Here is a 14,494-nt window from a genome sequence, read left to right on the forward strand (position 1 = left end):
GTTCATGTGAAACAATGGTATCGTCAGTGGAGCCCCACAAAAGTGTGCTAGGACTGCTCTTATCCTCTATGTACATATATGATCTAACAGACATGGTGAGCAGCAAGAACGGCAACTTGCTCTAAATGTAAAATAAATAAATAAATAAATAAATAATAAATAAAATAAGTTAATGCAGATGATCAGAATACACAATCCTGTAACATTTGTATACAGCATGTTTAGTGTACTTCTTGACATAGTAGCATCAATTAAATATCTATGCGTAACTTTGAGAAGCAATATGAAATGGAATGAGCACATAAGGTTGCTAGCAGAGAAGGCAAATGGACAAGTTAATTTTATTGGGAGAAATTTGGGGAAGTGTAGCTCATGTATAAAGGAGACAGTTTATAAAACACTAGTGCAATCCATTCTCAAGTACTGCTCTACTGTTTTGGATCCCCACCGAGTCAGATGAAAGGAAGACAGTGAAGCAATTCAGAGGCATGCTGGTCGATTTGTTACTGGCAGGTTCAATCAGCACAAAAGTACTATGGAGTTGCTTCATAAACTCAAATGGGAACCCCTGGAGGGAAAAGGATGTTTGTTTCATGAGGCACTCTTTAGGAAATTTAGAGAATGAGCATTTGAGGCCAACTGCAAAACAATTCCACTGCCACCAAGGTACACTTCACATAAGGACAATGAAAATAAAATTCAAGAGATTAAGGCTTATACTGAGGCTTTTAGACAGTCAGTTTTCACTTGCTCTGTTTGCATGTGGAACAGGAAATGACTAGCAGTAGTACACTATGCTCTACACTGTACAGAGGCTTGTGGAGTATATATGCAGATGGGGCTGTAGATAGATTGCTACTCACCAAATGTCCCGACATTCAGAAGCAGGACACACACACACACACACACACACACACACACACACACACACACACACACACACACCTACTGTCTGTGGCCACCAGTGCCTGAATGCGGGTTGCACTAGTATCTGGCATGAGTAGCAATTCAAGGATGGGAGGGGGGAGGGGGTTGGTTAGGATGAGGCATGGAGTGGGCAAGGGGAAAGACAGCACATTATGAGGTGGGGAAGTTGTGCTATGGTGAGAGGGAGCAGGGACACTGTAGAGACAGGATAGAGTGGCTAGGTGCAGAGTCGGGGTGCCTTGCTGGGGGAAGGGGAGGGGGAGAGGGAGAGGGAGAGAAGATGTAGAGAAGAGGGAAGGACTAGTAGCTGCATTGGTGGAATAGAAGGCATGTGTAGTGCTGGAGTGGGAGCAGGGAAGGGGTGGAGGACAGGGACTAGTGAAGTCTGAGGCCAGGGGAGTTGACAAGAATGACTGATATGTTGTAGGGAAAGTTCCCACCTGTGCAGTTCAGAAAAAGATGGTATTGGTAGGATGGCATGAAGCAGCCATTAAACTGAAGCACATCATGTTGGGCGTCATGTTCAACAACTGAGTTGTCCAGCTGAGTTGTCACAGTTTGGTGATGACTATTCATGTGGATAGACAGCTTGTTAGTTGTCATACCCATGTAGAAAGGAGTACAGTTGTTGTAGCTTAGTTTGTAGATTAGTTGACTGCTTTGACAAGCATGCTACCTGTGAAAGCAGTTTTGAGATCTAAGAACTGATCTGCAACCATTGTGTTGCTTCCCGCATTCCCACATAGGCATAACAACTAACAAGCTATCTTTCAACATGAATGGTCACTGCCACGTTGCTGAACATGCTGCCCAACACAACAGGCTTCACTTCAGTGGCTATTTCACGGCCTGCACTATCTGGATCCTTCCCAACAGCACCAGCTGCACTGAACTACAAAGGTGGGAACTCTCCATCCTTCATCCTGTAGCCCCCCTGGCCTCAAGCTTCCCAAGTCCCTGTCCTCCACCTCTTCCCTATGCCCACTCCAGCACTATACGCCTTCAATTCCACCAATGCACTTAGTCTTTCCCCCTTCTCTAGATCTCTTTTCTCCCTCTCCCCATCCCCCCCCCCCTCTTCCCAAGCCCAGTGTCCTGCCTCTGCACCTAGCAACCATAGTGTGTGTGTGTGTGTGTGTGTGTGTGTGTGTGTGTGTGTGTGTGTGTGTGTGTATAAGAAAGTAACAGGATATTTCTCTTTTTTTTTCACAGGGTTTATACACCCAATTTTCAAAGTTTTTTCTTTTATCTTCTCAGTACGTATGTTCCTGATTTGTGATTGCATTATCAACTGTTTTGAATATTTAGTTTACTGCTGACAGTCAAAAGTGTTGGTGAATTGTTACTTATGAAAATTACAGATCAAAGAATTTTTATTGAACTTTGCTTGAAAAACTGTATAAAGTGCAGCATCATGTTTAAAATGTTGACTGTGGTTTTCGGAGAATCTACTATGAGTAAACTGCCCAAAGAGCCAAGGTAAAAAGAAAAAATCAATAATTTCGATCATATGTGAAGGTTCTTCTCACTGTTATCTTCAATTATAATGGGATAGTGCACCATGAGCTCGTTTAGTAAGATATGCGACTTGGAAGTTAGGTGCCACTTGCATAAAGCAATCTGCAGAAAACATCCAGAAATGTGGCAAAGGCACTTATGGAAACTGGGTTATGGTAATGAGCCCGATCACATCTCAATACTTATTCATGATTTTTTGGCTAAAAACAAAACTGTAATGTTGTCTCAGCACCTATATTTGCCAGACCCCCTATGACTTTCTTATATTCCTAAGGTTGAAGAGAACCATGAAAGAATGTCTTTTTGCCATCACTGATGAGATAAAAAACAGAATTGCTGAATGAGCTGCCGCCATTACAAAAAGTGAGTTTCAGAAGTGTTTTCAAAACTGGAAAAAATGGTGGCACAAGTGTGTTATATTACTTTGAAGGGGACCTCATTGATGAATAAATAAAGACACTTAAAGAAAATCAAAAATTCTCATTACCTTTTTTTTAAACCTTATAAAAGAATAGTTTGTTATTCACTATTTAGTGGAAATGTTGAGTTACAGGCAGGCACAACAAAAAGACTGCTAAATAACTAAGCTTTCACTGTCTGGCTTCTGAGGCCAGATTGTGGCCAACTGAGAAGCAATCATGGTGGTGAGGGTAAGGAAGAGGCTGGGAGTGGGAGGATAGTAGGGTAGGAGTGCGAGACAGTGAGGTGCTGCTTGTGAGAGCATACAAGGACAAGGTGGAGAGAGGGTAGGGCAGCTACATGCAGTCAGGAGGTAAGGCAGGGGGGAGGGGGGAGGGGGAGAGTGGAAAAGGAGACTCCTAAAGAGACTATGGAAGCATTGGTGAAATAGAAGGCTTTGTATTGCTGAAATGGGGACCGGGAAGGGGATAGGTGGGTAAATGACAATGACTAATAAAAGTTGAAGCCACAAGGATTATGGAAATGCAGGAGATGTTGCTGGGTGAGTTCCCACTTGCACATAAAAGTTCGTATCAGTAGGACCGATTCATGCGGCACAGTCTTAATTTTAATGACTGTTGTGTTGGACAGGAGATTCAGCAACTGTTTCTTGGCCAATATTTATCGGTGGCCATTCATGTGGACAGACAGATTGTTGATTGTCATTCCCACGTACAATGCAGCACAGTGGTTGCAGCTTAGCTCATAGATTACATGACTGGTTTCAAAGATAGCCCTGCTTTTGATGGAATAGGTGATGCTTGTTACGGACTGGAGCAGGTGTTGGTGGAATGTTGTGTGGGACAGATCTCGCCTCTAGGTCTATTACAGGGATCTGAGTCATGAGACAAGGGATTGGGAGCAGTGATTGTGTAGGGATGAACAAGGATATCATGTAGGTTCAGTGGACAATAATATCACTGTGGGAGGGGTGGGAAGGATAGTGGTAGCACATTCCTCATTTCAGGGCATAAGAGGTAATCAAAACTTTGCAGAAAATGTTATTAAGTTGCTTCAGTCCTGATTTTTACTGAGTCACGACAGGAATGTTCCTCTGTTGCCAGACAGTGGTACTCTGGGAGGTGGTGTGTGACTGGAGAGACAAGCCATGGGAGATCTCTTTTGGTACAAGGTTGGGAGGGTAGCTGTAGACTGTGAAGGCCTCAGTGAGACTCTTGGTATATTTTGAGAAGGGCTGCTCATCACTACAAATGCGAAGGCTACAAGTGGCTAGGTTGTAAGGAAGGTATTTCTTGCTATGGAATGGGTGGCTGCTGTCGTAGTGGAGGTAATTACTAGTAGTTGGTAAGCTTGATACAGGCAGAGGTACTGATGTAGCCATCTTTGAGGTGGAAGTGAATGTTTAAGAAGGTGGCTTACTGGGTTGAGAAGGAAAAGGTGAAGCAAATGGGAGAAACGGTTTTGAGGTTCTGGAGAAATGTGGATAGGGTTTCACCATCTTCAATCCAGATCACAATTTCATCAATGATTCTGAACTAGATGAGGGGTTTGGGATTCTGGGTGGTTATGAAGGATTTCTCTAGATGGCCCCTACATATATTGGCATATGATGGTGCTCTGTGGGTGCCCATTGCTGTGTCCCAGGTTTGTTTGTAGGTGATACCTTCAATGGAGAAGAAATTGTAAGAACAGAGTCTGTCATGGTGACTAGGAAGAAGATTGTAGGTTTGTAACCTGCTGAGAATTGGGAAAGGTAGTGTTCTATAGTGGCAAGGCCATGGGCATTAGGTATGTAAGTGTAAAAGGAGCTGACATTGACAGTGACGAGAAGGGCACCATGTGGTAAAGGAACAGGAACTGTGGAGAGCCAGTGGAAGAATGATTGATATGATTGATACAGGAGGGTGAATAATGGGGTGAAGGTGGTGTTGGTCTACGAGAGCAGAGACTCCCTCAGTGTGGGCACAGTAACCAGCCACAATGGAGCATACTGGGTGGTTGGATGATGGACCTTAGAAAGCATGTAAAAGGTAGAAGTGCCGAGACTAGTATGGATGAGGCAGGATGCCCCATTGTGGTTGGTTACTGTGCCCCACTGAGAGAACCTCTGCTCTCATAGACCAACACCTTCAGCCTATTACTCACAATCTCTTCTCATATATAAAACATAGCAACCATTTCCTCCAACAACTCTCCACAGTTGTTCTATCTTTACTGCTTGGTGCCCTGCTCATCACCAATGAAGCCACCTCCCTTTACAATAACATCCCTAACGCCCGTGGCCTTCCACTATTGAACACTATCTTTCCCAATGCCCAACAGATTGCAATCCTACGACCTCCTTCCTGATCACAGTGACCAACTACATCATCACCCACAAGCACTTCTCCTTTGAAGGCTTTACCTACAAACAAATCCGGAATATGGCAAGGGGCACCCAAAGAGCACCAAAAGAGTGCTCCCTTCGTCATCCAGTACCATACCAGACTGGAACAACTGAAACACATCCTTCTCCAGGGCTTTGATTACTATCACCATGCCCTGAAATGAGGGCATCCTAGACAAGATACTTCCCACCCCTCCTAAAGTGATGTTCCGTTGCCTGCCTAACCTTCACAGAATTCTAGTCCATCCCTATGCCATTCCTAATCCCAATCTCCTGCCCCAAGTATCATGTCCTTATTGAAGAGCCAGGTCCAAGACCTGTCCAATCCATCCCAGCACTTCCTATTCCAGTCCTATAACAGGTTAATCCTATCCCATCAGGGGTTGCACCACCTGTAAAAGCAGCCATGACATATAGCAGCTGTGCAATAAATCATCTTCAGCTTGTTCCCACTGAGACATTTCTCCCGCCTATCCAGAATCATTGAATTATACTTCCTTAACTTCAAGATTTTTTGCTCACTCAACAAATGTGACATCTGCAGCACAATTACAGCAGTCTGTGAAACCTAACTAATACATGCACAAATCTCACGACAATGTGAGCACGTAGTGGCTTGATTAGTTGCAACAACAGCTCTTACATTCGTTGCTGTTTCTTTCATAGTCGTCCTACAAACTGACTGCAGAAGGCAGTACCTTTCAAGGTAGAGAGAGAGAGAGAGAGAGAGAGAGAGAGAGAGAGAGAGAGAGAATATCCATACAATGTTCTCATATGAAATGAGTAAAGTTTTAGAGTGACAGGTGAATCATGCATCGAGAAAATCGCAGCCTAAGCTAAATTCTGGTACAGTCCTTTTGAACACACCTGTTGTGGCTCGATTCATATTCAGACTTTGCAGCCAAACTGGTAGCCAAAGTAATAAAATTGGGGGGAGAGGGGGGGGGGGGGTGAGAGGGAGCTTGTATCATACCTGAGATAGGCGAAATCAGTTTGCAATCAGGCTGTTAGTGTTAGGCTGCCAGTGTCAGTGTGGGTCTGTCAAATATGTCAAATGCTGGATGCTGGGTATCACACCTTAGGGAGCTCGCACACATGCGAGTGTGTGTGTGTGTGTGTGTGTGTGTGGTGGGGGGGGGGGGGGGGGGGTGACATCCAACCAAGTTACAAAGATGCACGACATCCCACACTAAAGGGTGTGCCACAGCGCACTACTATGCGCAGTACTATGTTTATATGGGTCACATACAAATTACTAAATATGCATTAAGTTGAAGGAAGACTTAAAGTACATAATGTTATAAATTAATAATAATTAAATAAAAGTTTTACATCAGTGATAAATGTGTCAGCTTAAAGAGCTTGGGGAGGGGGACACCCACACCTTTGTCAGTAATTACATCATTCATTACGAAACTGCAGTTATATACTAGTGTAGTATAAAACCACTGTTTTTCAAATTCTAAGACAACTACATGACCGCAATGTGGTATGTGCAAGCAGACTTTCAGTAACACCAATCGCACTATTTACAATGCATATTTTTGTCATTTATTATTTTAATTCCAGCCAATTAATACATTCGCTACCAATATCGACCACAACTTATAGTGTAGTAATCCTATTATAAAACTTATTGTGCCAATTGAAAGGGCAGTTAATTTTTACAACAGGATTAACATTGTAAATTATGAATTTTAAACACTGTTATACAATGAAAGCATGCAATGAAAGTGATACGGTTTTTGTTAATTGTGAGTGAACTATATGACATAAGACCTCCTGTAACAGCTTGTTTTCATCTTTCAACCATTCACCTGAATGAGTATTTTATTCCTAACTATAATCATATACAATTTGGAAAACTATACTGGTGTATAGCTGTGAGCCTAGTGAGCAGTCATTATGGAAAATCCACCTCACTGTTACATAAAGCCAGTTAGATTCTTGAGAGAGAGCTTCAGTTTGGGAACATGAATGAGGCAGAATTCACATCAGTTTGTGTGTCAAGTGAGCCTTGTGTTTTAAGTTGAACACAGAATTTTACACACATGCTCTCAGCACTTTTAAATTTTTATTTACTATTTTAAATGTTATAAACAATTTGATTATTTTTAGTCTTTTTTCACAGAATGCTATAAACCATTAATATCGAACAGACATCAAATTTCTGGTATACAGGAGTGAACTCTAGTCTGAAAAAATGTTTTTTAGGTTTTTAAAAAAAAAATGAAAACTATTCTACATCTCACCTAAAATCAATGCATTTGGCACAGCAATATTCTAATTTTTTCCTTCCTCATAAAAATAATTTTCCAATTTTCCATAATAATCATTTACAGCACTGATACACTCTTGTTTAATTAAAATCTATTTCCTCAAAGTTCATCGTCATCATCTTGGACAGTTTCCAGCCTCTGGCCAGGTCTGTATGGAACACAGGCCTCTCCATCATCTTCTGTCTTGCCACCATCTCACCGTCTTCACCTTGGGCTGGTCTTCTCCCTTCTTCTGGACATATTCCTCTACTCCTTTCACCCATCTGTCTCTCCGTCTTCCTCTTGGTCTCTTTTCTTCCAGCTTCATCTCGTGTATCCTCCTGGGTATCCTCTTCTCCTCCATTCTTTTAACGTGTCCATACCATCTCAGCCTTGATTTCTCTATCTCCTCCTGTAATGGTTCCACCTTCCTCTCATTTCGTAACCTGTCTATCTCTGTCACTCCAATACTGTTTCTCAAGAATTTCATCTCACTAGCTTGTACTTTGCTTTTGTCTCTTCCTTTCATGACTCAGGTTTCTGATTCGTATGTCAGGATCGGGGCATAGTATGACTGATATATAACCTTTTTACTGATTTGGGGTACATCCTTGCTCAATATCAGGCTTCTGAAATTCTTCCGAAATGCTGCTGCTTTTCTCCCCCGCTCATTCACTTCTCCGTCGTTTTTTCCATCTTCCTGTATCAGGCTTCCTAGGTACTTTAAACTCTCCACTCTCCTCAATCATTTGCCACCAATTGTTACTCCCATTGTTACTCTCTCCATCTTTCTTGTTGTGATAATCATCTCACTCTTACTTATACTAAATTTCATCCCGTATTCTTGTATTGTTCGTTCCCATACATCCAACTGCTCTTATACTTCCTCCTCCTTATTCCCCCCTAATCATCAGATCATCTGGAAACACCATAGCTTTCATCTTCCTTTCATCGATTATTTGTGCTACTGTACTCATTATATCATCCATCACTACAATGAATAGTAATGGTGAAAGTGCACTTCCCTACCACAAGTCATTCCTCTGTTCAATCCAAGCTGATCTCTCTCCTCCCACTTTCACGCAGCTCACACTTCCATAGCACATTTCCCTCATCCTCAAAATAGTCTGTTTTGCTATTCTTCTGTTCTCCAGGGCTTTCCACGCTTCGCTTCTACGTACACTACCATATACTTTTTCAATGTCCAAGAAGGTCATTAGTAGATCTACTTCATATTCATGGTGCTGTTCTTGCAATTGTCTTACAGCAAAAATTAGATATATCGTGGACCCCCCTGTTCTGGAGCCATGTTGCTCTTCTCTCATTTTTCCTTATAATTTTGCCCGAATTCGTGCTTCCAAAATTTCCTCAAAAATCGTTGCACAATAACTCATTAATGTTATCCCCCGATAGCTCTTGCACTCTTTTCTATTTCCCTTCTTAAAGATCAGGACAATTATTCCCTTCTTCCAGTCTTCTGGGATCATCAGTCTCCAAACAATTTTCATTACTCGTTATAGACATTGTATCCCCACCTCTCCTGTTGCTCGCACCATCTCTACACTTGGCTCATGCAGACCAGGTGACTTCATTCCCTTCATCTTGTCCAATGCCTCTTCCACTTCTTCCATGTAAGGTCTTCTTCTATTTGCTGCTCCTCCTCTTTTTTTCTCTCCCTGGCTTGTTCCTCTTCATCCAGGTCTCCATTCGGGTTCAGGAGTTCTTCAAAATACTCCTTCCACATATTCTTGAGCTGCTCCTTATTCTCTACATCTTGTCAACTTTTGTTCACCGTTAGAGCATAATCTCTCCTACCGTTCTTCCTCTTACTTTTAATCATCCCATATAACACCTTTTTTGAACCTTCACTATCCTCCTCCACCATTCTAGTCCGCTGTTCCATCGACTTTGTTCTTTCCTCCACCACCACTCTTTTCGTTTCTTCCTTGCTTGCCTGATACTCTTCTATTGTCTCTGCTGTTCTCTTATGGAACCATACCCTAAAGGCTCTATACTTCTTATGGATCATATCCTTTTTTCTTAGTATTCCACCAGGGTGTTTCTTTCCATCTCTTTTTGTTGCTTGTCCTCCCACATATTGCTTCTGCCGCTCTTACTAATGTTCTCTTGAATCCACCCCATTCCTCTTCTGCCATTTTTGGTTCATCCTTTTGGATGCTTTCCTTTACTACTTGTAGGTACTGTAGCCTGCTTTCTTCCTCCTTCAACTTCCATACCCTTATACATCTTTCCTGGTTTTCTGTCCCTTTATTATCCTTAGTCCCTCTCAGGTTCATTACCAGCAAACAGTGGTCGCTATCCAAAGCCTCTGATGGTATTACCTTAATGTCAATGATGTTCCTATTCATCTCACTATCATATAGGAAGTAGTCAACTATCGACTTTCTCTTTAAGTCTTGACTGCACCAGGTAATTTTGTCGCTCTCTCTTTTCCTGAACCATGAGTTCCCAACCAGCAAGCCATTCCTTTGACAGAACTCCAGTAATCTTCCACTTTCCTCATTTCGGCAGCCCCAGCCCTCCGGTCCAAGCACACTTTTGCAGCCTTGTCTTTCTCTCCCAACATGTGCTTTTAAATCTCCCATTACTATCATATTCTTCCTTCCCATCTGCTTCTGCATTCCCTCTTCAAACTCTTGCTTCTCCTCAGAGGTGCAACCCACCTGCAGTGCATACACTTGTATTACCTCTATGGTCATCCCCTTGAGTGATATTTTGGTCTTCTTCATCCTATCACTTATTCTCTTCACTACTTCTTTTAATCCATCTCTTACTACTATTCCAACTCCATTTCTCCTTCCCTCCTCATTTCCACTCCACTACAGTCAGTAGCCTTTCCTCAGTTGTCTCCTTCCTTCTCCCTTCCATCTCATTTCAGCTAACCCCAATAGGTCTAACTTCCTTCTTTCCATCATGTCTACCATCTCGTCCACCTTTCCAGTCGATGTTTGTATATTTAATGTTCCAAATCTTAGTCCTTGTTTATAGCTAGTTCACTGTCAATTAAATCTGTCCTTTCCTTCAAAGTTACGGTCTGAATTTCCTAGTGAAAAAAATAAATAAATAAAAATAGCCACAAAGACCAATCTGGATACTGTACTGCATGGGGAATTATTACAAAAATCAGGTTTCACATTTTTGTCTTTGCAAAATCCAATGCTTGAACAAGCACAGTGCCTTAGTGCAAATGCACTTTTACGCAAGCTCATCTTGGTCACTACTTCTACTGCTTCTACTCACTACTGCTTCTAAACACTATGTATGCAGTCCAGTAACACTGTAGAGTAAGAGTGAGCCTCTATTTTACCATTTCCAAATAGTCAGTTATAATGATACTCAATGAGTTTAAAAACAGTCATTATCAGTTTACTTGACAATAAAACAGTGTTGTTGCTGCACCATCACCTTTGCCAACATACTTAGTTTGATAAAAATTCTCTTGAGTTCACAGAACAGCAGTAGCAAATGATATAGTGCAGGAACTGGCACAAACTAGGTGAAGGCATTATCCAAGCATGGAAAAGGTCACAACTCAATTTAGAGTCCATAATAGCCAATTCTGAAGAAAGTAGTACACATAATACACAGTAATTACAGTAGCCTTTTGTGATTAGCCTATTATGCAAGTCTCTAGCACTTCAGACAGAAGTCAACCATTTTCTCCTTGCAATTTTATGACCCAAAAAGAATGTCATGCCCTGCTCGTCAGAGCTCATAATCTTGTGAAAATGTTCTGCCACTCTCTGAACTACATCTGCCAGTACGAAAACCATACATGCAGAACTGCTGTATGGCACTAATCCTATATAACAAATGTTGTGCTTAAATAGCTTGCGAGTCCCCATACGATTTACAGATGTATTTTTATTGAGTAATAGTTTCATTTGGATTATATACATGTCAAAAACAATATACATATGCCCAGATAGCAGGATGGGACAGGCACTCATTTTCTACACAATCACAGCAAACTTCATTACAAGCAGCAACAACATATGCTCTTCATAATAAGGACACACTGTTCTTTACTCACATGTATGTTTGAATGTATATGCAGATGTACATGTAGACGTAGAATGTATTCTTAGAATTTGTCCATATGTCAACATATGACCTCTGTCAGTAGACACTTTATACCTACACAAAACCGCAATTTAGTTGACCACTGAAAACTTTCAGCCTTTACCGGCATTTTCTTCCCAGTTTTCAGTCAGTAAGATTTTATTTATTTTTTATTTTTTTTATTTTTTTTTTTTTTTTTTTTTTGCTTGTGTGGGGAACCAGAACATATGTGAACTCCAGGAAAATGGTCCACAGTATTCATCGATGTAGATGCACAGAATTTTTGTGAAGATGAGTGACATAAGAGATCTTAATTATTCCTTATAATTTACAATATATATACAGCCCATCAGTTACATAAGTTTTATGTAATAACCTTGACCAGGTTGTTAATCATTTATAGATTTAAGAAAGGATGTATAAATGATACAAAACGAGTACTACATACAATTTACCTTGTTTAAAACATCTAAATATGTATCATACTGATGTAAGAGTTGTGTATTTGATACATTTCAGCCCTTATCATGCTACTAACACCCAATGAGTGGTGTGCTGTACGCGATGTTTACCTGGTATCATTCGGACCAATGTCTACTCTTTTAACATGCTGCACTTATGTAACAATTTTTACTGTTTCCAGATTATTGTGTTCCATATCATCTACTGTTTGACTACTGCTCCTTAGCTCATTATGTATGTTTACTGTTTTAACGTCATGTAATTTATGTAAGTACCAGTTTTATTCCATGTTCTCCTTTTCAGAGTTGTGAAGTATTAATTACTATAGACATTCATTTTACAATTTGTTTAAAACATCTGTTACTTTCCTTCTCAAGAAGGTTTTACATTAAACTTATGCAACAAGTTGGCTGTATACTTTATATACCGAAAATGAATTTATGGTTGCCGCTGTCAACCATGTTTAAAATTGTGCTTCCAATTTAATTATGTAAATTGAGTGAAATTCCCTTCTCCTACCACTTACCTTTACACCTGTTTCTTTCTCACTAACAATACGCTTGAGTATTGTTGAACACAGAAATGAAAATCCCAACACAATTAGTACTGCGAAAAGTTGACCCAACACAGTAGGTGAAACATGTGTGGAAGGTGGATAAGGGAATTTCTGAACAAGCCGCGTAATCTGTGGAGAATTAGGAAAAACATATTAGCCCAATTAAAATACTAAGATAATTGCTACTATGAGGTACAGCTAAATGCATTTAAAATACAGCTGCTTTTAAAAGGTTTTTTAAGTTTTATTATCAAAGCTGTGAGAATAGCTTCCTCTACACAGCAAGCTTTTCTGAATACAATGTTGGCTTCTGTAGTACACAGTATTTTAATATGTGAATTGTGGCAATACCCCTCCATGCAGACTTTAGAACCTATAGTGTGGCAGGCTAGCTAGCTGCCTGTTGCCTGTGAAATCCTGCTGCTGGGACCAGGATATTGTGGCAGAATGACTGAAGACTCCAGTCCACCCCAGTCATGGAATGCATTACCTCTTGCCAAGGCCTGACACTATACTGCCTTGGTCCCCAATGTGACCTAAGACGGGGATCGGTCATAAAGATGGGCAGGGCCACTATAAATACATGACACTCAGACCCAGCAGTATCTTATCTTGTCTCTGACTATCAATACCAAGGCATACTCCACCGGAGCCAACAATCCAACGTGGGCTAACCAGCTTCATCTGCATCTAGTCACTGTATCTGCTAGCTGCTTGCCTACAAGCTATGGCTAAATATGATGATACCGGGGCTCGAGGCAGAGCCACCAATAGGAGACCCACCTCAACGGTAACTTCAAGCAGTCTCTGGACATCCCCAAGAGGAGTTGGTTTCGGAGCCTGCACGCCTTGCACCACATGCTTGACTAATTGCCGGAACAGCCTACTATCCATACACAAACAAACCTGCTCCCTGCCAATGCCAGAAGAGCAAAATCTGACACTGGCAAATCACTAAGCCAATGCTCCTGCCTGGTGACCACATGCTGCATGCTGAGGCAGCTTCTGCTGCCAGTCGCCATCTTCAGCTACTGAACAGGCACCTTACTAAATAAGAATGTATTTTTCAGTTGAGCTCTACTGATATCATGACTGCTGAGTAGCCAGTGTTATGCAACCCAGCTACACGTATACTCTGCAAGCCAGTGTACAGTGCGTGGTAGAAGGTCCTGTAGTACTTCTAGTCATTTCCTTTCCTGTCCCACTCAATTGTCTATATGCCTCCATATGAGCCCTAATTTCTCTTATATTATCTTCGTGATTGTTACACAAAATGGACAATGGTGGCAGTAAATTGTTCTGAAGTCAGCTTCAAATGTCAGTTCTCTAAATTTTCTCAATAGTGTTCCCCAAAGAGAACATCATCTTTCCTCCAAAGATTTCCATTTGAGCTCCCGAAGGATCTCCTTAACAGTTCAGTGTCATCTGAATTTACTGGTAACAGATCTAACAGACTGACTCTGAATTACTTTGACATCTTCCTTTAATCCAACATGGTACAGATTCCAAACACCCAAGCAGAACCCAAGAATAGGTCTCCCTAGTGTATTATATGCAGTCCCCTTTACAGATGGACCACACTTCCCTAAAATTATGCCAATAATCAAAGTCGATCATTGCCTTCCCTACTACAATTCTTACATGGTCATTCGATTTCATAACACGTGCCTGGGAACCTATTCCGTATGCTTGTACTTTCTTTACCAGTCTGAACTGGAGCACCATGTCAAACACTTTTCACAAATCTAGAAATATGGAATCTGACTGTTGCCCTTCATCCACATTTCACAGGATACACCTTCCTGATTCATGTACACAAGCTTTTCCCTCTGAAGGAAATTTATTGTATTTGAACTGATAATATGTTCAAGAATTGTATAGCAA

The 14,494-nt window shown here is 41.2% G+C and overlaps 1 protein-coding gene across 2 annotated transcripts in view; it reads right to left on the minus strand.

Moving 5' to 3' along the window:
- Window positions 1-14,494, minus strand: part of LOC124787703 (phospholipid-transporting ATPase ABCA1-like) — a 446,510-nt gene that overhangs the window by 339,017 nt on the left and 92,999 nt on the right. The window contains exon 5 of one of the 2 annotated variants that reach the window (XM_047254536.1): window positions 12,581-12,739. The exons of the other annotated variant lie outside the window; for it this stretch is intronic. Within the exon in view, the coding sequence (XP_047110492.1) occupies window positions 12,581-12,739 (159 nt within the window). The remainder of the gene's footprint in view (window positions 1-12,580; window positions 12,740-14,494) is intronic. 2 annotated transcript variants of the gene reach the window in all.

This window comes from Schistocerca piceifrons, chromosome 3 (genome assembly GCF_021461385.2).
Source record: "Schistocerca piceifrons isolate TAMUIC-IGC-003096 chromosome 3, iqSchPice1.1, whole genome shotgun sequence".
In the NCBI taxonomy this organism is placed as follows: domain Eukaryota; kingdom Metazoa; phylum Arthropoda; class Insecta; order Orthoptera; family Acrididae; genus Schistocerca; species Schistocerca piceifrons.